Below are 25397 nucleotides of genomic sequence, written 5' to 3' on the forward strand. Positions count from 1 at the left end.
TTGTAAGAGATGAGTCTTACATTTGCCAGCTACAAACAATAACAACATTAGTTATCAACATAACGTGTATATAAAAATATTTGAGTCACTATACTTATTAATAAGTTCTTTATTAAATAAAATAATGGAGACTAACTTATTCTTTTGTATGTACCAGAAAGCAGAATTTTAAGACTTGGGCAAACAGGAAGGAAATTTGTAATTGGGGTAGGGAAACAGAGGTTAAATAAGATAGCATGTCAGCTACTAGCTCAGTGACTACAGAAGAGGGGGCTTAATTTATGGCCGTTATTTTTATTTCTAGTTTCCAGGAGGAACATTACCATTCTCATTTTTCTGTTTACTCATAGTGAGATTGGGAGTTTTAAAAGTGAGCAAGAAGTACTGGACATTTGGAATGAGTAGAAAAGTAGAATATCAAAGAATTTGCAAGACTGGATACATTTTAAATAATATATTCACCCAGTTTTTAATTTTTACTAACTCTTCTTAGTAATGATCCCTTGCAAATTAGAGAACAAAGTGGTACTTTGGAAGCCCAAGAAGTACGTAGTTAAACAATAAATATGAATAATAATAGCATTAACACTAATTTTAATTGGATGCTACTGTAAGTGGTTGAAACTTCCTCTTCTTTTATACTCTTAGCCAAGCAGTGAAGTAACTTTTCCACTGTCAGATAGAACCCTGCTGCAGAGTGGGAATTCCTATTGAGTCTATGGGCTCACCATTATTCTATTCTGCCTTTCTTAGAGACTGAGGTTTGCTTAGTCCCCTGAGCTTTGCTCAAGCTTGGGAACAATTCCTTCCATAGCAAGTAGATCTGCACACAAAGCTAATCATTCTTTTCTTTCTAAAGATTTTCTCGATTGGCATAGATTTTATTTTCCTGTGGTTGCCTCTTGATTCTTTACAAAGTGAAGAAAACATTATACAGAAAATGTCCATTGACACTGGGAAGACTTGATGTAGCCACTGCTTCAAACTACTGGTTCCAGCAGTTTGAGTCTGTTTTGCTTCCCTGGCTTCTCCTTGCTGTTAATAAAGCAGAGCGAGGTAATGAGAAAATGCTGAGAAACAGACCAAAAAGTGGGATGTGGCCATCTCTAGTTACTTGAGGAAAGATTGTGACTATTACTAATGAAACCACTGGAGCATGAGTATGAGACTGCTCTAGTCAGCTTGCAGCAGGCATTTTCTTTTTGTCTTAATCCGTTCTTTTCATTGCTTAATAGTTTCAAAAGCCATATAACTTAAACTGCATGCCTCTATGAATTATTAATTTTAGTCCTGAAGAAAATGTCCTGCTTCCTTGATCTCACTACAGAATTGATCCATTTCCAAAACAACTTTAATGAACTGCTGTCCCATAGCTTGCCCCTTTGCATTAACAGGACCCATCTTATGTGTTCATTTGTTTCTCTGAAATCTTTCAAAGATTTTAAAATTTTCTTTTCTCTTTTTTCTTTTCTTTCTTTCCCTCCTTCCCTCCCTCTCTCCCTTCCTTCCTTCCGTCCTTCCTTCCTTTCTTCCTTTCTTTTTTTCCTCTCCTTCCTTCCTTGTTTTCTTCTTTGAGTATTTCCTGCAAAATAGAACATATTTTCCCTTGAAGATGATAATAGGATTTTGTGATTCTTGAAGAGTTAGCAGGAGTTGCAGGTACACACAGACATAGGCCTCATACCATAGAATTTGCAGTGCCATTTACATTATGGGCATCACTTTGGGTATGTTACTTGCCCTTCTGCTACTACAGAAGCTTTTCTTTGAGCATCCTGGTTCTTAAATGTGTTGCTGCAAAGACTAACAGCACAGATTGTACAAAAAATGACAGTTTCCCCTTTAATTTCATAATATGTGACTTACTTTATTTAGTAGGTTATTCTGATTTTGATGTATGAGAAATGAAAGTCATTTATTTCCCTCTTCATTTTCAGTTCATGAAGTGGAAATTGCATTTTCTAATCTTTTCTTGCATTGTGTTTTAGGTGGTTCTTTCATCATTTGCATTATATCATATCAGAAGAATAATATTACTATGAGTATATATTAGAAAGTTGATGTACATTGAACATTATAATGGTTACTTGGTATGAAGGACAGGTAGATAAACAAATAATCTGAGAGAGAGAAAGAGAGACACAGAGAGGAAGGAAAACATTTTACAACACAAGTATCTGCTTGTTGAAAAATGAAACTTGTAGTGTGAAATTTTCTTCTTTAAAACAGATGTTCTGTTATGTCTAAGTTTCAAAAAAATTTTGGTGCCCTTGACTCTGAGGGATGCACATTATCTAGGGATGATTTCTCACCTGTAGAAATATAAAGCTGTCCAAACCGAGGAAAACATATGTTTTATGTATCATCTATTCATATGTGTGCCTTCCTCTTCCCAAAGAATAATGTACCCCAGGTAAATCTTCCATAGACTGCAACATGCTCCTAGGAATAAAGACAGAAAAGTGTCAGGGAAATTAGGAAAAGGAGAACCCTCGGTATGATACATTTAAAAGAGTTACCTCCTAAATTATCTTTTCCTTGACTCTTTCTTCCTTAAGAAGGGAATAAAAATGATAACGAATATGTAAAAATTTGCCCCAGAACAGCTGTAGGCTATAACTCAAATGCATATTTTAATAAAGTTAGACTTCACTTCTGCCTCTGATTTACACTTTGAAGAAGAAGTCAAACACAAGGAAATAGTGAAGATAATGTTATTTTTCACTCAGAGAGTACTGGTAGCTTAGAAAACATGGTAGGATGCCATATTCTTAAGTTCTTTTGAAAATAATTAAGAACCTAAAGACAAATTAATAAAATAAAATAGCCTTTTCTGATCTTACAAAACATAAAGCAGAGACACTGTGGCTGGCTGGACCAGTGGACACAGATAATGATTTAGGGTTTGCATTCATCCTGGAAGCACAGATTCTTTGGCAAGGAACAAAGCTTTATTGTGGCACCTCTCCATCACCACATTGTTATCAAACACTTGGATGAAGATGTTTAGAGCCTTCTGTCAACATGAGTACCAACCTCCACACCTGTATTCATGTTTTGTTTTCAATCCTTAGATTGAATTTTCACAATGCTCGTTCTTATCTAAACCATTCCCTCTATCTGCCTACCAGATCAATGCTTCTTGAGCCCAGTAAGAATGCATTTAAATGAATTACTGAGAAAATTAAACACAAAACACAAAGAATACAAGTTTATATTTTACTATTAGATTCAACAGATATAAAATCTCTCTTACATTACTTGAAAATTTTTCGGACTACTCTAAATTTTACTCTATAGAAATTTAGACTAGGTTTCTTACGTTGTAATGATTGGTGACAATCACTTTGCAAAATGACACTGCGCTATGGACCACACTTTCAATACTACTACTCAGGACTGCTACGCAGTTTGCAGGACCCAGAGTAAAACGGAAACACGGCACCTTTCAGGTGTGGGTCCATTGTACCAGTCCTGGATCCTGTCCACTCTGCCCTGCTCAGGCACGTTGCTGCAGCTCACCATTTTGTCTTTCTGCATCATAAGATTTCTTACTCTATGTGCTCATTTCAATTGGCATGAAACTCTTCTGTGATATCTCCCAATTAAAATGGAAAGCAATGACAACAAAAAAATGCTCTTGATTCCACAAACCACTCTAGCTACTTACCCATTTCTATGCTTCCCTTCATTGTGGAAAATACTCAAATACGTTATCTGTACTTTCCCAAAGAAAGTTTTGGTGATTTTCCCTCCTCTTGTCTGTTGGCCTCATTGTAAGTGGGGTTTTGATCACATCAGTCCATTGCTATGGCTCTTTTTGTGGTCCCGATGCCTGTTCCATATCCAAATCCATTCCTCATCTTAGTCTATCCTCAGTAAGATGTGATAAAAATTGATAAGTCCTTCATTATTTAAAAACTTAGTTTGTTGGCTTCCAGAGCACCAGTCTCCTGGGGGTTTTTTCTCTCCATCTTATCTGGCTTTTCTGTCTTTTAAAAGTTAACAATGTCCTACATCTGAAGGTTCTGATTTTCTTTTCCTATTTACATTCACTTCTGAGATTATTTCATTTGGTTTAATGGGTTCAATTGCTATATGCGGCCCTGGCTGGTGAGGCTCAGCTGGTTGGAGCGCCGTTCTATACACCAAAAGGCTGCAGGTTTGATTCCTTATCAGGGCACATACATAGGTTGTGGGTTTGATTCCCATTGGGGGCGTGTATGGGAGACAAGCAATCGATGTTTCTCTCTGCCCCCTCTCTGTTCTCTCCTCTCTCTTTAAAATTAAAATATATATTTCTTAAATTTGTTATATGCTCACAATTTTTAATGCACACCTCCAGTTTAGCTCACTGCCCTAAAACTCTAGACCCATCTCAAAGTGTAATGTCAACATTTACTTTGGGACATTAAGCAATCATCTGTCTTAGATTAAGTTTCCAATGAAGCAGACTTTGAGATAAAACTTCAGTTGCAGGATGTTTATTAGGGAGTGCTTATGGAATCAACTTCTGTGAAAACGAGAGAAAGAAACAGGATGAGGTTTAGGGAGAAGCTGATCTTCAATGCAATCCCACAAAGGCTTTAGTTGACCCCCTGGAAACCAGTAGGGCTGATATAGCCTTTTAGAGTTGGAAGGTTGGTAGAAGGAGGCCCTTTATATACATTTAATCAATGAGTCAGATTCACACTGTCTCAGGAAACAGTCTGAATTAGTGGAGGTAGGCATCCTCTGAATAAGACTGAGAACTGAAAGCTCTCAGCAGTCAACATTTCCAACATACAAGGGAATGATTTCTTTGTTCCTTGAAGGGAGGGTTGGGAGGGAAATCATAGTATTATCATAACATCTCAAAATGAATGTGTCCCATACTCAACACCTGGTATTTACTTCCCCTACTCCCTAGAGAAACAACTGCTCCTCTTTCATTTTCATGTAGACAGTAAACTATGACCTCATTTTTCCAGATTCTCAGGCTGAACTCTTCAACTCATCTCTGATCGTTCTCTTTCTTCATCGCCTCCTCTTATTTTGAACCAATCGACAAATCTGTTTGATTTCAAAATATATCCAGAATTCTACATTTTCTCACCACTCACAGTACTTTTATCCTGATGCCAGCCACCACCAATGTGTACCTCTGTTATTGCAATAGAATTCTATGGGACTTTACTCTCACCCTTCCATGGTCTAGTATTCACACAATAGACAGATAGGTAAAAATCAACTAAAATCACTTCTTTCTAAAAATCTTCCAGTGGCTTCACCAAACACTCAGAATAAAAGCAAATGTCTGATGCCTACCTGACCTCATCCCCCACTTCCCATCCTCTCAGTGTCCCATTCCAGCTCCATGGGAAACTCTTCACACACTGAGCAGCTCCCGCCTTGGAATTCTGTCACTTGCTGTTTCCACTGCCCGCAACACTCCTTTCTTAGACATTCACGTGACTTACATCTTCCCTTCCTATAAGTTTCTCCGTGCTTTCCTCTTAGAAAAATGGTTTCACCTCACCACCTTATGTATTTAGACAACAAAAAACCAGTCTCACAATACATATTCACTTTACCTTGTTTGCTTTTGCCCTACATGCACGTTTAAAATTTACTTTGTGTTATCTTATTTATCACGATGCCAAATATTATATTATGTTTATAGTGAAAGGCACTTTGTTTTATTCACTATTATAGCTTCAGGAACAAGAACAATGCCTGGAATTTACCATGTAATCAATAAAGATCTACTGAAGGTAGAGTGGGTCTGAATTTAAGAAACGCTAGAATTAAGGTTTCAAAGAGTGTCATCGTTCCCTGGCATTTTGTCCTTCTTTCTGTTGACTAGCTCTGTGTGGACTCTAGCATCATACAGCCTCTCTAATTAGGACATAGAGATGATAAAAACCTCCTTGTTCTTGATTACATCTGAAATGAGGAGTTGGGGTCATGTAGCTTTAACATGAGGTAAAAGGGAATGGATGGATAGAGAGTTCTCTCAAAGAAAACATATTCAAGTGCTGAAATTTAATATATACCCCAAGATATTCCAACAAAATTTAAGTATAATTTATTTTTTAAAAACTGCTAGTATTTGAAGTGGAAGGCCACATTTCAGAAAGATTTATTTTAGCATTTTCTTCAGATATGTTTTGCTGCTCCAAGAATAGTATGCTTTTACAAGTGATTTATTGCTATGCTTTTCTGAACTAATATGTGGGGGTAGGGGGAATAGAGTAATGCAGAATTGCCCAGCCAAGCTTTTAGCATTGCCAAAACTGAAACATTTTGGCTTGGGGGGAATATAGTCATGAAACAATACCATTGACTTTGAGACCTTTATCGTTAATGAAATTTTATGGATAACCATTGGGGGGTTGTATGAATAATAAAGCCATGTTGGAGATTAAGGCAAGAGACGATTCAAAATGGCTTTTATTCCCTATTTAGTGTTGTTTCTAATCTTTACTCTTCTTCCTACCATGTTTCTTCTTAAAGCCCTGGATAATTCTTTCCAATTTTCTAGATGACAGTCAACTTATATACTTTGGTTTCTCTTAATCAAATTTTGTGGAAATGGTGGATAACTACTTTCATCAAACTCCTTATAAAAGCTCTTGAAACATAAGTTTATACAGTAACTATAGCAGAAAATAAAATTTTCATTTACCTCATGCTAGAAGACTGTGTATGACCCCAAAGAAAAGTTTATAATTTTTATATCTGCTTGACAGTTTTTGTTGTGTGTGTGTGTATGTGTGTGTGTGTGTGTTAATTGACTAGAATTAAACCATTCTTCTCTTCCTAAAAAAGAGATAGTGTGAACTATGGGATTGAACGTGGAATACATGTTTAGGAAATTATTTGATAGCTTATTGGTATTTTAATAGCAGCAATCAGTATTATCTTTAGTAACTTGGCAATAAACCTCAAAGTTTATTGCATTGCTTGAAGCTGTATATTGCTGCACATACTGGCAACTATTGTTGTTTAAATCTTAACTATACTTAATGGCAAATGCCATTATCTCCCTGAGATTTTGACAAGTGGGAAGAAACAAAAACAGTGTTATTAAAGTATACTCAACAGTTTCTCGGTGTCATTTGTCTGGGGAAGCAACAGGAACCCAATTGTTGTGGAGAAATGCCGATAGTGTATCCACATTTTTTTTTTAGTTCCCAAGAATTGGTTGATTTGGAGCTAAGAAAACAATTTGTTTTAAATTAAAAATAAACAAAGAATGTTTGTATTGGAATAATTACTTAAGAAAACAAGAATTCAATGTCTCTTGTGCTAGTTTTGAATATTTGTTATTTTAGATGGGCTCACAAAATCCTATAACAGTTTTAAAAAAATAATGACAAAAAATCTTCATTTAGTAATCTCCACTTACATTTGTCTCATTCACACAAAATATAGATTTAAAAGCTCTAGATTAAGAAAGCACATTTTAGACATAGAGGCAGAATTATCTAGTAATGAAAGTTAAATCGCTTTGCAACATAGTTATATTCCCTTCCACCTACCCTGAAATAAAAGTAGTTCATTTTGACTTTGATAAGCAAGTGGTTCGAAAGACCAGCAAAACGTGATTGCCATTATAATTCTCCTAATTTAACCAGCTTGCGCTGGGTGACTTTGAATTAGAAGTCACCTTTGTGACACAAGAAGAAAAATTCAAAGATTAATGCCAAGAACACCAAGCTGAAAAGACCTAGATATTTATATAAATCCCCCTTTAGTTTTATTCTCACTATTAATATGTACATTTTAATAAATGTAATCGTATCGAATACATTTTATTATTTCCTTTATATAAAGCTGTCTTATTTTCCATTTTGCTTCACTTCCCACTGTCTGTTTCCTTTCCCCAAATTAATTTCCCAGTTCTTCTTCATTATATAACCCATGTTAACTGTGTTAAATGGTATGTGTCTTTTGATTTTTTCATTGTGATCATATATAATAATATATAGCACACATGAGTGCATGTATATGTTCACATATGTACACAAATTACACGCACAATACACATATAGATGTTTTGCCATTGTAAGAAATTTGCATACATTTATTTTGTTAATTTTTTCTTTGAAATATTAAACTTAAAAAAAGATGTAGAGATATTATAAAAAACATTAGGGAATAAATTACCAGCATAATGTCCCATTGCCACCAAACACTTCAATTTGTAATTTGTATAAAAAGCATGGTTATCTACATATAAACACAACATAATCATTAAAATCAGGAAGTAAATTTGATACACTCTGATGCCATTCAACTTTTGCCAGTTGCTTTAACATATTAGGTCAATGTATTACAGCAAAATGATAGATTGTATGTGACCTTTGGTTATGCCTCTTCAGTCTTGGTCTGAAACAATCTGTCCTTGAGGCTTTACATGATTCCAAGTCACTTATTTTGTACAATTTCCCTCAATCTGCATGTGTTGAAGCTTCTCCATGACTACATTTAAGTTTTGAATATTTTGGTAAGAATCTCAGTGATATGAATATTTCAATATCATGACAACCGTAGTTTAGATGCCATTCTATTTCAATATCATACATGAACTTATGAGACATAATTAGGTTTAGTGACTTGCAAAAAAAACAATAACAAAAACATAGCTAATATGTGACAGATTCCATCCCTAATAACTTTTTACTCCAAAGCCCAAGATCTTAGCTACCACCTTAATTCCTTAAATAATACTTTCCATTTGAATGGAATTCTAAAGTGTTCTAAATATCTATTTCCTCATCTGATTCTCTATTTACTATACAGAACATACAATTTAAGTGTTATTTACCCAATTCTACAGTTAAAATACAGGTTTAGTGGCACACTCTAGTTCATGTTGTTAAAAATGAGATAATTAGAACTAGGTCTTCAATGTTATGATTACTAACTAGTTCTAAGTTATTTTTACAAGTGTTTATTTAACCAAAGTATACTGAACATTATTTAGCCTTTCAAAGTATGCATGTCCCAAATGATTAGAATTTTCTCAAAAGCAGGAGACTTTATTGCATAGCTTATAACATTCCTAATGTCCAGCATTAAATATTTTGTTTATTTTCATCGCCCAAACTTTTTTCTAGTTCTGTTTGTTTGTTGAACTCAGGATACTCATAATAGCAGCTCTAAAGTTAGATTCTATATATTAAAAGGTGATACTGTGAATAAGAGTTTTAATGGACAATTGGACTCTGATCTTTACATTTACTGTATCCTGTCTTTTTTATGGTATGGGTTTTGTTTGGGGTTTTTTTTTTATTTGTCTTTTTCTCCCAATAGCCTTAGACTATTAGCTGTATATTTAACTTTACTTTGTCTGATTCTATTAACTCCATTATTTTTAAATTTTGTTTTTAATGCACCAATGTCTAGGAAAACTAGTTAGACTAGTATGTTGACTCTGAGGCAGAGCTTGAGAAACCCTCGACTACAATGCAAGAATTTAAGTGTAGATTTTCAAGGTTATTAGATCTTCATAGTTCTGGGGAAGAAAACAGGACTTTCATTTATTTTAAACTGAACAAGAACCATCTTATAAAGATAAAGTTTAGCTTATGCTTTATCTGTTTAGGTTATCAACAAATATTGAATGTTGTGAACTGATCAGAACCAAATATTCTTTCACAAGAATGAAATTATCTTTGGTAAGAATTAGGAGGCACCAATAGGGAGTGGAAAGAGTGAGCTAGTATTCTCTGTCACAGCCTTGCTACTGCTTAGAAAGGATGTCGCAAACCAAATACCGCTACACACAAACAAGTAATAGTTCCCTTTTATGTGCCTGACTATATATATATATATATATATATATATATATATATAATTAAACAATTAGATGTATATTAAACAATATATATATATATATATCTAATTAAACAGTATTTTAGAGACAGAACTCAATGTTATAGTTAGTGTCAGGCAATAATACATACTGAATCCTTAGGTTGAACCATGACTCTTATGGCATCAACTTCTTGGCACCATTTCAAATGACAAAGAACTCTCTGGTTCTTATACTTTGTTTACATAATATATATTATCTTTAACCACTCTTTTTGGCAGTTATCACTAATGCATAACATTTATTAACATAATGAACAAGTGTGATTGGCCTTAAAAAATGCTTGTTAATATCCCTTCAAAATATGTTTTGAAATAAGACATTTACTCTTAAAATGTAGAATAAAACTAACACACACACACACACCCTCTTTTGTCTTTTCTCCTTCAAGGTGAGAATAAATTTAGAGAGATGCACATGAAATATATAAGAGAAACATCAAGTCAAAATCTTTTTTACTATAAATATAGTTAGTTGAAACACAAGCAAAACTGGTTCACTATTTTTTTCTTTATTATAATAAACTTACCCTCTCAGCTATAGGAAGTGCAATGGCAGGCCCAAAGTGTAAGTACTAAGGTGTATCAGTAGCAAAGTGGACACCAGATCTGCCTTAATGCAGCTTGTATACAAGTAGGAGGAGAAGAAATATAACAATATATCAGTGAGTTATGGAGAGTTTTGGAAGGTGATAGATTCTTTGAGGAAAAAATACAAAAGGAAAAATGGAGAGCTTACTTGGGGTATTTCAAGTTGATCAGTAACAATTTCACTGAATCTATCAAATGCAAGTACAAAGTCCCTAAAGTTTAGGCCTGCTGAGTATATTTGAAGAAGAACAAAAACCCTCGTGGGACTGCAGTAAAGGAAGAGAGGAGTAAAGTTATAGAAATAAAATCATCCAGTTATGGGGGAAGTATTGTGATAATTACCCTGAGTGAAATAAGGCACTAATATAAAAATTTTAGTAAAGCAGTGACATAAATGGACTTAATTTTTTTTTATTATTATGGATTCTCCTGAGAATAGTCTGTGGTGGAGTCATGTGAGAAATTATGGAAATTAGGGTGCTATTTCAGTAGTGAAGACAAGGTCTAGAATAATACACAGGAAACAATGAGAACTACTTTTAATCTTGTTATATTTTGTAGGTAGAAACTAAGGGTTTGTTTGATGGGATATAGGAGAGAAGATAGAAGTTAAAACAAGTGGCTAAAATATAGCCTGAGCTACTGGAAAAATTGAATTCCCACTAACCAGAATGGAAAGAATATCGGAGGATGAATACATCAATTTTGTACATATTCATTGTGAAATGTCTTTTGACATCTAGTAAAAGCTGTTGAGTAGACAGTTGGGTATGAGTTAGGGAAGAAGTATGGAATAGAAATATACATTAGAAGTCTTGGCCATTTGTTAAAAAGATTTTATTTATTTACTTTTAGAGAGAGGGGAAGGGAGGAGGAAACAGTGAGAGAAATAGCATTGTGTGGTTGCTTCTCAGGTAGCCCCCACTGGGGACCCCACCTGCAACCCAGGTATATACCTTTTCTGGGAATCAAACCAGCAACCCTTTGGCTCTCAGCCCATGTTCAATCCACTGAACTATACCAGCCAGGGCAAAAAAGAAGTCTTGGCCATTTAAGTACTATCAAAACTTTGAGACTGGATGAAGTTCTTAAGGGAAATGAATGTAGAAGATGATTACACATTGATTTTAAGGTGCTTAGGAGATGAGGAGACCCAGGGATGAAGACCCAGGAGAACAGATGTTCTGAAAGCTATGGAAAGCTTTGGAAATATTGCTTCAATTTTCCAAGTTAAATAGTAATTAGGGGCACTAGCTGAGAATAAAGATGGGGTAGAATAAGTTGGAGGCCAGTGGAGAAAATGTTAAATAATCATACAAGAAAGAGGGAGAGGGAATAAAATATTGTAGCAAAAGTGAATTACAGTAGATAGATGGACAAGATTAAAGGTCTTAGGGCATTCTCAGGTATTACAGTGTCATTCTGTACTAGCTGCATTTCCCAGTTTCAGCTCCATTATATTTGCATATCATTTACCGTAATACTTGATTTTTTAGAAAATTTAATAAACTGAGTTTCTAAATAAATAAACTGATTTCAAAAAGAAAATTTTAGGACTTCTGGCCAAAATAGAGACATAGGTAGACATACAGTGCCTCCTCACACAACCAAAAGAAGGACCGCAACAATTTAAAAACAAAAAACAATTAGAACTAACAGAAAACTGAACTGTATGGAAGTCCAACAACCAAGGTGTTAAAGAAGACACACTCATTCAGACCTGTAGGAAGGGAGGAAACAGACAGCCAGGCAGAGAGGACTAGCGGCAAAGTGACAGTGGGCAGACCTGGCAAGATGGTGGATTGCGGACTGGGTGGTCCCACATGCACACTCAGATAAAACAGGAGAAACAACTGGGGAACAGGATGGACTGTGTAACCCAGGGTCCCAGTGCAGGGAAATAAAGCTCAAACTGCTGATTGAAAACACCTGAAGGGGTTGAGGGGGCAGTGGGAGAAACTCCCAGGTCTCAGGAGAGTTCACTGGAGAGACCCACAGGCTCCTAGAATGTTTCCAAACCCACCCACATGGGAATCTGTACCAGAAGGGCCTGATTTGTTGGTGGGAAGCCGGGGAAGTGACTGAAATCTGACAGAGAGTAGAGTAAGCACTATTGTTCCCTCTGGACCCCTTCCCCACATACAACATCACAATGCAGCAATGTGGGTTACCCCACCCCTCACTACATAACAGGCACATAAAAACAAAAACAAAAAAAGGTGGCCCAAATGAGAGAACAGATCAAAGCTCCAGAAAAAATACAACTGAGTGACGAAGAGATAGCCAACCTATCAGATGCACAGTTCAATACACTGGTAATCAGGATGCTCACAGAATTGGTTGTATTTGATTGCAAAATTGATGGAAAAATGGAAGCTACACTAAGTGAAATAAAAGAAAATGTACAGGGAATCAGTAGTGATGGGAAGGAAACTGGGACTCACATCAATGGTGTGGACCAGAAGGAAGAAAGAAACAATCAAACAGAAAAGAATGAAGAAACGAGAATTCAAGAAAAATGAGGAGAGGCTTAGAAACCTCCAGGACATCTTTAAATGTTCCAACATCCAAATTATAGGGATACCAGAGGGGGAAGAGGAAGAGCAAGAAGTGGAAAACTTATTTGAACAGATAATAAAGAACTTCTCCAATCTGGCAAAGGAAATAGACTAACAGGAAGTCTGGGAAGCTAGAAAGTCCCGAAGAAGCTGGACCCAAGGAGGAACACACCAAGGCACATTATAATTAGATTACCCAAGATGAAAGAGAAGGAGAGAACCTTAAAGGCAGCAAGAGGAAAGGAGACAGTTACCTACAAAGGAGTTCCCATCAGACTGTCAGCTGATTTCTCAAAAGAAACCTTGCAGGCAAGGAGGGACTGGAAAGAAGTATTCCAAATCATGAAATGCAAGGACCTACATCTAAGATTGCTTTATCCAGCAAAGCTTTCATTAAAATGGAAGGGCAGATAATGTGCTTCCCAGATAAGTTCAAGTTAAAGGAGTTCATCATCACCAAGCCCTCATTATATAAAATGTTAAAGGGATTTATCTAAGAAAAAGAAGATAAGAAATATGTACAGTAAAATGACAGCAAACTCAGTTATTAACAACCACACCTAAAACAAAAACAAAAGCAAACTAAGCAAACAACCAGAACAGGAACAGAAGCACAGAAATGGAGATCACATGGAGGGTTATCAACAGAGGAGTGGGAGGGGGGGAAAGGTACAGAGAATAAGTAGCATAGACAGTAGGTAGAAAATAGAAAGGGAGAGGGTAAGAATAGTATGAGAACTGTAGAAACTAAAAAACTTATATATATGACCCATGGACATGAACCAAAGCGGGGGAATGTGATTGGGAGGGGGTGTGCAGGGCAGAAGGGAGTGAAGGGGGAAAATGGGAGAACTGTAATAGCATAATCAATAAAATATATTTGAAAGAAGGGGAAAAAAGAAATTTTATATCAGAATCATAAATGACAAAAACAATACTGCTTGACATGAAAAGTATAGATTACTTCATGCTGAAATATACTTTTAAAAATTAACATTTTGTTAAAGGGCCAACAGGTTAACACTAGGAGTTTCCACACACACTTTCGGAAACTGCTTTACTGAACTGACAACTTCAGTGCTTGCTCTCAAGTGGTTTAATAACATAAATCAGAACTTGTTTGCCTAAGTGAGAAAAGAAAAGATTATCTAAACCCATTGATTTTATCTCTTTTAAACTCCCTAAGGGCAGGTACTTTGTCTTAATGTCCTGTGAAATATGTAGAATCATTCTGTGTGCATAAAGTGTACTCTAGCAGATGGTACTTGATGGCTACATTTGTCTTTAACATGAACAGAATATTAGTTTAGTGAAGATTTGTTTTCTTTTTCAAAATTCCTATTTACCAGTGTCTAAGCATATTGTTTAGTACTTTTATGTCCCTATTGGTGCTTCTAAAAATGGGTGACAAATTTGGTTGCAGTGATTAATTTGGTTGAGCAGACCAGAAAGAGTAGTTGCCTTGATCTTTAGATATTTTTTGTCCTTCAAGCAAAAATTAAAAGAAAAACAAAACAACTAGCTTTGTCTTAATTTATCATGTTGCTAAACACATGTCAGCAAACCCACAACTAAATTCCATTACTGCTAGCTATTCCAAATAAGCTTCATTCAGTCATGTAACCTAAGTTATGTATTCAACCTTAGGTTGTTTATCTGAGGCCAAACATAACACCGGAGCTGGTTGGTACTGTTCCTCAACTCACTAGGCATGTGTCCACCTCATGGCCTTTTCACTGGCCATGGTCTCTGCCAGGAATGCCCTTGCCCACATGACTTGGTCCCTCACTCTTTACAAGTGTTTACCATATTTTTGCATCTTCCTGATAGTTTTTCTGAAAATCTATACATAGGTGAAAACCCTCACCCTGCTCTTTCTATCTGTCCTTCCTGAGTTATTTTATATTTTAGTAGCACTTATTTGGATTTGAAAACTATAAATTTTAATGAATTATTTTGTTTTTCTCTGTCTATTTCTGCTACAATATAAACTGGACAAAGGAAGATTTTTGTTGTTGTTGTTTACTTTGAAGCCCTAGTGTTCAATACATTCTAGATGTTCAATACATACTGAATTGAATTAATGAATGAGGACTACAGGTGTGATTGTCTTCACTTTGTAGTTGGGTGTCTTGCCTGAGAGGAGATGGTACAGCAGGGCCAGAACCCAGGTGGCTGGCTCTAGGGCCCACCCAGTAAACTTGATGTGAAGCCCAGGAAAGATACATGTTACCATGACTTCTCTCAGACCTTTAACAAAGGGCTCAGATTTGGCCTGACTTATACATATCTTGTGTTTATATTTCTATAAATATAAACATATAGGAAATGTTTTTGATATTTTGAAAATATGAAATATGAGTAAGTATGCTATACAAGGTCTGTCTGGAAAAAGTCCAGCCATTGTTAATATAGCCAGAATGGTTTGTGTAATATCAGCATGTAAGTGGCAGCCAAGGAGAGGGGACTGGAATGCACATGCGTGAACAATGATGACTTTGCCATACTAAGATGCCATTGAGTGAGGATGTGTGGCCATCACATTCAAGTGACTGAGTGAGTAGAGCAACAAATATGCATTAAATTTAGCTTTAAGCTTGAACATTCCTCCATGGAAACTATTTAGATGATTCAGAAGGCCTCACCTACTGGTAACTGGTGATTGGCAGCTTCGTCATGACAATGCACCCTCTTGTGCACCAAGTATCATGCAGAGATTTCTGGCAAAACATCAAGCCATCCATGTGACTCAGCCCCCTACAGCCCAGATATGACACCCTGTGACTGCTGGCTTTTCCCAAAACTAAAAATCACTTTTCAAAAAGTAGAGGTTTCATACCATCAATAAGATGCAGGAAAATAGGATAGAGCCAGTGATGGAGCTTGGGAGAACTGTGTGAGGTCCCACGGTTGTAGGGCACTGAGACGTCACTGTTCTATATGAGATGTTTGTTGTATGTTGTATCCTCTCCAGTAAATGTCTCTATTCTTCATAGTGCATGGCTTGATATTTTCTGAACATAATTTGTTACTTTGAAAGATATAAAAATAAAACACACAAAAAACTCTACTATACCTGGCTTTTTAAAGATGCATCAGTTACCATTGTCTCACTAAAAGGTGTATCTTCCAATTAAATAAATTATAAAGGACTAGAATTGGAATGGTGTCAGAAAAAGGTAATACAATTGAAATATTTTGCATTTTCCATACAACTCTCAGGTTATGATGAGGCTGAAATAAGGAAAAAACATAGGATATAGCTTCTGATTTTAACTTGAAGATTCACTATTTGACATTATGTAAGTTTGTGCCCATGATTTAGAGAAGACTGACTAGAATCATTATTAGAAAAATTTTTTCTAATGATTTCACAAATATATTTTAGGTCACATATATGCATAGGATCAAGTCTGAATACTCCAAGAATCTTCATTTATGCTGATTTCTCTAATTATTTTATGTGTTATTTCTTCCTTTAGATATTGGCAAATAGAGATACGTGGTATTTATACCAGAGTTGACACTTCTAATGGATAGATTTAGAAACTTCATTCCAGACAGTACCATTCCACATTGTTCAGTTGACTGAGAAATTATGAATCATCCCTAATTACTACATTTACCACAGATCCTGAAATAACAAAAAATTGACTAAGAGGATAAAAGGAAGAAAACTATGAAATAAGAATTTCCTCCTAAATCATGGGTCTTCAAGTTTCCAATATGGACATAACCTCACATAAAGATTAACTAGGAAAATTATTGGCTCTCACAATCTTTAAAATACTGAGATATTTCAATAGCCAAACTAAAGAAATATTTTAAAGTATCTCAGGGATTGAAAGTAATTAATTTGGCTGAAAAAAATTGACAGTCATCTAAGAATTCATCTCTATTATTATTTTAGTGACATAAAACAATGACATATACATAAAACAATACCACATCCAGAGTGATTTCATCCCATAAAAATAATGTTAAATATTAGAATAGTTCTGATACATTACAAGAAAGGGTCAACCTTAATTTGGACTTAAAATTATTTTCATAAAGCTATCTTTTTGCAAAATCTATTTCTTCTGGCATTTATGAAAACACAAAACAATAAATCACCTCTTAAAAAACCCACATATCAATGAACTTACAAAAGAAAATGACAGTACCTGTAACAATATTACAGGTAAAAATGACTGAAAGAGAAAAATAGTAGAAATAGTTCAATGTGAGCTTCTTAATGATAAAATACTCTCCAAAAAGAACAGAATCCTGTGTTTCTTTAAAAAGTTAATGTTTGTTATTTGCAATTTCATTTTATCATTTTTGCTAATACTGTTCTGACAAATAACAACAAAAAAAGGCAAGAAAAATATCAAGCATCTATTGCCAACTTCATTTTGTGTGCCTTAAAAATATTCCTTTATTTCTTACTCTCTAAGATTTTCATTGCAATCAATTTAATTAAATATAATTTTTAGATTTTGATTTAAATGGAATATTTTGAAGACATTATGTTAGGGAGTTTGTTATTTCATTGTATCTTATTTTTAATTTTATTCCACACTGAGTGTGTGTACTAAGGCAGTATAAGCTTACCCAAAAGAAATAGAATCTCAACTTAGAAGATGATCTTCGTCATTTTGTTGGTTTAATTAGAAATTAAGTGCAGTGGGGTACAAGGGAGAAAGCAGGGCCACGAGGAAGAAGGCTACTTCCATAATCCATCAGGAAGATGATAGTAGGGAAGGAATTCATATACAGCCAGATACTGAAGATCTTGTAAAAAATAGATCCAATGGGATTTGCTGAGACATGGCACTGGGGAGTGAGAATGATCAGTTAAGGTCAAGGTGTGCAGACTGAGCAAGCAGGAGGGTGTAGTGACTGCTGTAGACTGAGATAATGAAGGCTGAAATCAGCTGTTTTTTGTTTTGTTGGTGAAGGGAGCAGTGGGAGAAAGACCAGGATTTGGGAATTTTAACATTGTTTAATTGGAGATGATTATAATTTACCTAATTGAGAATGGATGTAAGTAACTGGATAGGTCTAAAATTCAGAGGAAAGGGCTATTTGAGAGCTATGAGAGTCTGAAGCATATAAATAGTAGTATTTAAATTAAAAGCAGGTGAATATGGTGTTATGGAATCCATGTGAAGGACGTGTTTGTGGAGAAGGCACATTTGTGCGGCACAGATTCAATAATCCTGCAAAGCTTCTCCCACAGAACCTGACACCTTATGAATATTATCTGTTGTTATTCAGCTGCCCCTGGACTCTGGGATTTAAGTAGTCCAATAGAGGCATCTAGCCGTCCACTAGTTGTGGTAGCTGATACAATTGTCTTATGAACAGAACTCTGTGATGCATGCCAAAGGCATCAATCTACCAGTAGAAACAGAGCCTCCCTACTGGTCTGGACGTGGGAGCTCACATTCAGGCTTTCAATTGTCCGGTCGTTGAAAAGAACCAGCACAACCACCCCTGTACCAACTTAAGGGCAGCACCTATTAATTTGGAATGTTGATATCTCTGCTGGGCCAGTAACCTAGAAATAAAATTCCTCTAGCCATTTCTCAGATATTCCCTTTCTCCCTGGGTCATACTTACATAGATCCCTCTCACATCCCTTTTATGTCATTGAGGTTTCTGTCTTCACTCATACCTCCCATAATGGACTTTAAGGAAGGGCTCATTGGAAAAGGAAATTAATGGATGCTTTAGAATATCAAATTCCATTGTCCAATGCCACAAATTAGAGTGTATGTCTTCACTTTGGGTAACAGAAACCCACAACTGAAAATCAGAAGCTATCGATTTTTGTCTTCTCTAACTTGAGTAAAAGGAGCCGGGGGTGGGGTGGGGAGAAGAGTATTTATTGGAAACTTGTAACAGTGTGGCCAATGTTAGTCTGTATGCCTCAATATAGGTAACTTAAATTAAACCTCCTAATATCTATTAACTTTTGTATTATTATAGATTCTCTTTTATCAATGAAGAAAATGGGAAATAATCATACAATTAGTAAGTGAAGCCTAGTTTCAAATTCAAGCTTTCTAGCTCTATTATACAATTCTGACCTGACATACCCTGAACGGAAAAAGAAAAATAATGGATTAAATAATTTTTGTACACTGTAAACATTTATGTAGAGTTTAACATGTTTGTTTAAATTGTAGAGATAGACTCATGCAATTAAATACATAAACCTTAGGAAAATTATTACTGTATTCCCTACCAGGTAACATTAGGTAAACATTCAGAAGATATTCTCCTTCATTGTTACTACTTTCAGATAAGATAGAATGACAGAAATTCTGGGATCAAATAAGAAATTCTTTATTTTACATCTTGCCACTAGCTCAACTTTTAATCTTTATGCTACAAGAGTATCATGGATATTCTATGCTGCTAGTTTCAAAGTTCTATATTACACTGTCCTGAATAGAAGCCACATCAATTACTTGTTCATTGAATTGCTTTCTCTCTGAAGGCAACTGATCGAGAAGGAGACCCAATAACATATGCCATTGAGAAGGGAGATCCTCACCGAGTTTTCAATCTTTCAGAAACGTAAGTTAAAAACGATTTCTGAATTATTTTGGTTTTCTTTTTTTAATGTTAATGTACTAGTAGTAACAGAACAGAGTTCTAATCAGAGGCTTTCAGCTGGTTTTAGTTTAATTTATACATTTTTCTATGAATGTTAATGAGAAGCTGGGGGAGTGTATAATTCTGAGTCCATAAATTTTACCAGAGTTTATTTATTTTAAACATTGTTACTAGGTAAAATCCACTGAGGTGGAAACATTTCATTTTGCAGGTGTAACCTGGGATTAATTAGCTCCCTTTAAATTTGCTGGCTACTCATAATAGCAAGGACACTTTTATAAAGAGTAAATTGGCACTAAGTTGTTCATTCAAAGGGAATTTTGTAAGACAAAGTGTAATTCAAACACATTAAAAGTACCACCAAAGTCCACCATTCAATTTTTGAATAATGTAGGTATATTCTAAAAAAATTAACAGAAAAGTATTGCATGTACATGCTAAGTTCCTTTGTGGTCTATATAAGCATTACTCTACTTACCTCTCTGAACATATCAAAAATAGTGTTCATCATAACTGTTAAGGAAGCTGGAAACAGGCATTAAGAAAGAATTGAGGTTTGCAGAGAGATCATTGGCTTCCTTCTGTGATAGTGAAGTTGCTGCTTTGCTATCACGAGTGGCTGATCCATCTAAAGCTGTTCTTGCTACTTGTCTGACGTTTTCTACGTGGGCATGAATAGTTTTACTCCCTCTAAGAATGGAAACTTAAACTTAACCCCTGATTATAAAAAGAAAGATTTTACAAATGAGCTAGACATTCCTTCAGTCTCAGAAACATATGGTACATGATCTTAAATCAAGGGAATCATGGGTGGTCACTTCCTCTTGTGAGGAACAGATGCAATTTCACATTAAATAAGACATTATAACTATGAATTAATATGTCTGAAAACCAGATGTCCCAAACTTTAGACTTCATTGATGAATAAACCTCCATTTAAAAATTGGAAAAACTTAGCTATTTTGAATACCCCCCATGAGTATATACAAATCATAAATTAGCTATAATTTATAATCATCATTAAAAAAGAAAATAAATGTAAAAGGTCACTTTAACAGTAATCAAGCCTGTGCAGTACTGGTATAAGAATAGATGCTTAGATTACTGGGATAAACTTAAGAGTCCAGAAATAACTCTTAACTTTTATGGCCAATTGATTTCTGAAAACAAAGGACCAATACAATCCAAACAGGAAAGAATAATGTTGTCCGCAAATGAAGCTGGCACAGCATGCAAAATAATGAAGTTAAATCCATACCTCATAATATTCACAAACATTATCTCAAAGTGGATATAACTCTTAGAAGAAAATACAGAAGTAAATCTTTTTGATTTTGGTTAAGCGATACTTTCTTAGATATGCCACAAAAAAAGCACAAGTGATTAGTGAGAAGACTGATAAATTGGATTTTATCAAAACTTGTAAAACAAATGTGCTTCAAAGTACACCATCAAGAAAGTGAAAGACAACCTGCAAACCAAGAGAAAATATTTTTAAATAATGTATATGATAAGAGAAATATATTAAGAAAAAATATATAAGCTATTAAAACTCAAAAAACATAATCTAAGTAAAAAAGACACTTTAAATAAACATTTTTACAAAGAAAATACATGAATGACCAATAAACAGATGGAAATATCATAATCACTAGGCACTAGGAAGTGCAAATTAATATCATGAGACGCCACTTCACACCCACTTCGAATGGCTATAATGAAAAGGAAAGGAAATAACAAGTATGGATGAGGATGTGGAGATATCAGAATCTTCATATATTTCTGACGGAATGTAAAATGCCCACTCCAGAAAACAACTTATTATTTTCTCTAAATGGTAAACATAGAGTTACCATATAACCCAGCAATTCTACTCATATCCATTCAAGAGAAATAAAAAAAAACATACATCCATATAAATGGTTACACATAAAAAGTTTGTAACAGAATTATTGAATATTTAAAATAGTAAAATACGGAAACAACCAAAGGAGCAGTGTACAGATGAATGGATTAACAGATATCCACATGATAGGATATTATTTGTCAATAAAGAAGAATGAGGTGCTGGAACAAGCTACAGCATGGATGAAAGCCAAGAACATTATGCTAAGTGAAAGAAGTAATTCACAAGAACATAGATGACATGGTTCCATTTGTATGAAATATCCAGAATAGGCAAATTTATACAAAAGTAGATGAGTGCCTGAGGATGTGGATGTGGGAGAAAGGCTTGTGACTGATAATGGATATGGTGATGAACATGTTCTAAAATTGACTGTGGCCCTGGCTGGTGTAGCTCAGTGGACTGGGCCTGGGCCTGCGAACCACACAATGGCGGTTCGGTTCCCAGTCAGGGCACATGCCTGGGTTGCAGGCCAGTTCCCAGCAGGGGACCCACAAGAGGCAACCATACATTGATATTTCTCTCCTTCTCTCCTTCCCTTCCCCTCTAAAGATAAATAAATAAAATATTTTAAAAAATAAAAAATAAATAAAATTGACTGTGGTGTTGGTTGAACCACTCTGAAAATATACTAAAGTGTATTGAATTGTATACTTAAATGGGTGAATTTGATGTGAATTAAATGTTAATAAAACTGTAAAGAGAGAGACAGAGAGAAGACAACAGTGAAGATTTTTCACCTGTACTGGTAAGCAGGAAGCCCAGGTCTTTCTTTCTCTGTTGAAAATTTGCATTCCTGTGTGTTTCCTTTGATTCTGAAGGATTTTACAGCTGCTAGTTGTGAAATCTGATGAACCACCAATTTACAAAAGAAATTCCCCCCTTGTTCTGTTACCCTAGCAACCATTGCCCATCTACTTTTCTCATCCTGCTTTCAAAACCAGACACCTAACTACAGTCACAGAAGTTATTTAAGGTGTGAAAGATGTCCATGCAGCATCCCCTTTGACTAAACTGACCTCAGTGTTTAATACTACAGCTCTTAGGTCAATTCAGACAGCCATCTCCTTAAATGCAAACTGTTTCTGGGGAGGGAGAACAGAAAATTTCCCCTTTCCCCCTTCAGTTCTTCTGGCTGCCTTAAGAATTAAATTGAAATGAGACAGATTAATGACAGGATATAACCAAATTTAATTATATGTGTCCATGTAGAGATTCCATAAGAATATGGGGCCTGAGAACAAATCAGGCAGTTGAGGTTTGTAAACTGCCTTGAACAGAGGAAAAAAAGGGACTTCAGGGACTTAGTTGTTTGGGACTTCAGGTGTGGGAAGGTAATTCATATGCAGATAGAATGGGTAAACAAATGTCTGCTGGGCCATTTTAATTATAGGACACAAATAAGGCTTTGATCAAATGGGCCTTGCTAGGCTCATTCCTGTCCATCACACTTGGTTTATGTTAAACTATGGTTAGCTATGATAATAGCTCCCTTCCTAGAACAGGCCCTCTATCTAAATTCTTTTGAGTAGTTAGAAAGACGTTCAAAGTTTCTTCCTGATTCTTTTGTTTCTAAATATATAACCAGCTTAAAATAATCAGTCTCCCAAAGAGGCATAATTGGGGTGGAGTATTTTGCACCCCTTGGACAGTGAGACAGGACAGGTCACTGTGATGACTGCATGGTTTCTTTGAGAGATCATTCCTTGTTTCAGGTCCAGGAAACGAGGCCCATGGCTTTCTAGCTCATGCTCATTTTTCTATTTCGGCCTCCTCACTGCTGTGTTCCTATTGATATTTATAGGCTAGTCTGGACCATTAGCAATATATTTCAACATATTTGAAATGGGGAAAAATTGAAATGTCAACCCCTTCTCTCTTTGAAACTTCTGGAGTATTTGTACAAATTTGTGCCATCGCTTCTATGTAAATTGTAAGGTTTTGTATAATTCAGGTGCTGCTTCGGAAAACTGATAGCAAGGACATAATGATCTCCTTTATTAGGCACTTCAGTCCTACAAATAGTGTTATTGGTTACATTTTCTGCCTTAAAACAAAGATACAGGTCATTGTTTACTTTAAATATTGTTATTTTATGCCATGATGCAAAGTTTAGCAATAATCATGGGCACAATGGTATTATTTTTAACTTTTTCCATTGAAACAATATACTAAAAATCATTTGTAATTCTTTAAAAAATATTAATAGTAATGAATAATAACTTTAATGCTAGTGTGGATTTACAAAGTGTTGAATCGTCATATGCATTTTAATGACTGGAGTAGTCAGCCAGAAAAGGACCTTAGTCTTTGAATAAAAGGCCTTGCTCTTTAAAAATGGCAACCGCTTGCTGTGAAATCCTTCAATATCATATATTAAATGACCGCTTCTGTATGATTCTGTGATGTAATGCATCATTTTTATAATTTCTGTAGTGTCTGTTGAGTTGCATATGATTCAGCAACTATTTATTGAGCAGACATTCACATATAAGTGCACATTTAAACCAGCTATAAAGAAACTTCCATTAGTGATATGATGGCCAAATATTTAAGTTACTTATTGCAAGAGGTTGAGGAATGTGTATAGATTGTCATCATTGTAGCATAGGGTATGTAACATAACACTTAGAGGCTAGGTGTTAAACTGAAGAACCTCCAAATGTTATTTATGCCCCTTGTTAGAATTTTATTTCACATTTTTAAACCTTTACTGGCATTTTTATTACTTTTCTATATGGTTAAATTCATCATTTTGACAAGGAATTTAAAGTTTGTTATTTATATCAATTCAAAATTTATGATTACTTTGAAGATTACCCTATAAGGGAGATGGTATACATTTTATTTTCTATCAGCTCTACTTTCAAAATCTATTCTCAGATCAAACTACTTCTTACACCCTTTACTCCGCCACCTTAGTGTATGCCACCAACATTTCCCCCTAATCTCCTACCAATACCTAACTGCTTCTGTTAACTCTGTGTTTGTGGGTCACTAATGACCATTTAACATAGAATGTCATGAAACTGGAAGCAACCACACATTTTGAAGTATAGTCTAATCTTTTTAAATATTATTGTAAGGCCTGAAACATGATGCCCAAAAGTAATGTGATGAATCTGTCACTTACAAGCCTCTGAAACTTATAAGTGTAAGTGACATTAAATTTGAACTAGAAAAATATATTTAAAAGTTTAAAGGAAGCATAGAATAGAAAGGTTGAAAACTAGATAATCAATCAGTCCATAATGCTGCAGCTATAATATTTCCTAATAACCAATGCAGTTTGGGAATATGGTTACTTTTTATAGAAGCAGGTTTTTAATGCTAGCATACTGGTTTGTTTGGAAGAAAATACTCTCTACTATTTATTTACACTATCTAAATAATTTTCGAACACCATTTTTTTTTTGGTTCGGCAATCCAACTCCTTGTCTAAAGGCCATGATTTCTTAAAACACAATACATTTCAGGAATATAGCCTGAGGAAATTTTGTTTAATGTAACTAATGAAATTCAGTTGAAATGCACATAGCATAAAATACCATTTCAGAGTTAACAGTTCAGTGGCATTTAAAAGAACCACAATGTTGTACGATTACCAATTCATCTACTTATAAAATATATTCATCATTCCAAAAGAAAACCCAAGCCTATTAAACATTGACTCTTTACTTACTCTTTCCCCCACACCCTGGCAACCAACAATTTGTGTTCTGTTGCTCTGGATTTATCTGTGCTGAATATTTCATATAAAATGGAATGGCACAGGTGACCTTTTGTATCTGGCTTTTTAAATAAGCCTCATGTTTTGATATTTTGTAGCAGGTATCAGTTTTTCCTTCCTTTTGACAGCTGTGTGATATTCT

The 25397-nt window shown here is 35.1% G+C and overlaps 1 protein-coding gene across 2 annotated transcripts in view; it reads left to right on the forward strand.

Moving 5' to 3' along the window:
* PCDH15 (protocadherin related 15) overlaps positions 1-25397 on the forward strand; it is a 791076-nt gene that overhangs the window by 534395 nt on the left and 231284 nt on the right. For both annotated transcript variants that reach the window (XM_037066919.1, XM_037066920.1), the window contains exon 16: positions 19501-19580. In XM_037066919.1, coding sequence (XP_036922814.1) covers positions 19501-19580 — 80 coding nt within the window. The remainder of the gene's footprint in view (positions 1-19500; positions 19581-25397) is intronic.

The sequence above is a fragment of the Sturnira hondurensis genome, unplaced genomic scaffold, assembly GCF_014824575.4.
Source record: "Sturnira hondurensis isolate 20B ecotype Veracruz unplaced genomic scaffold, ASM1482457v3 Scaffold0016684, whole genome shotgun sequence".
NCBI classification, from domain to species: Eukaryota; Metazoa; Chordata; class Mammalia; order Chiroptera; family Phyllostomidae; genus Sturnira; species Sturnira hondurensis.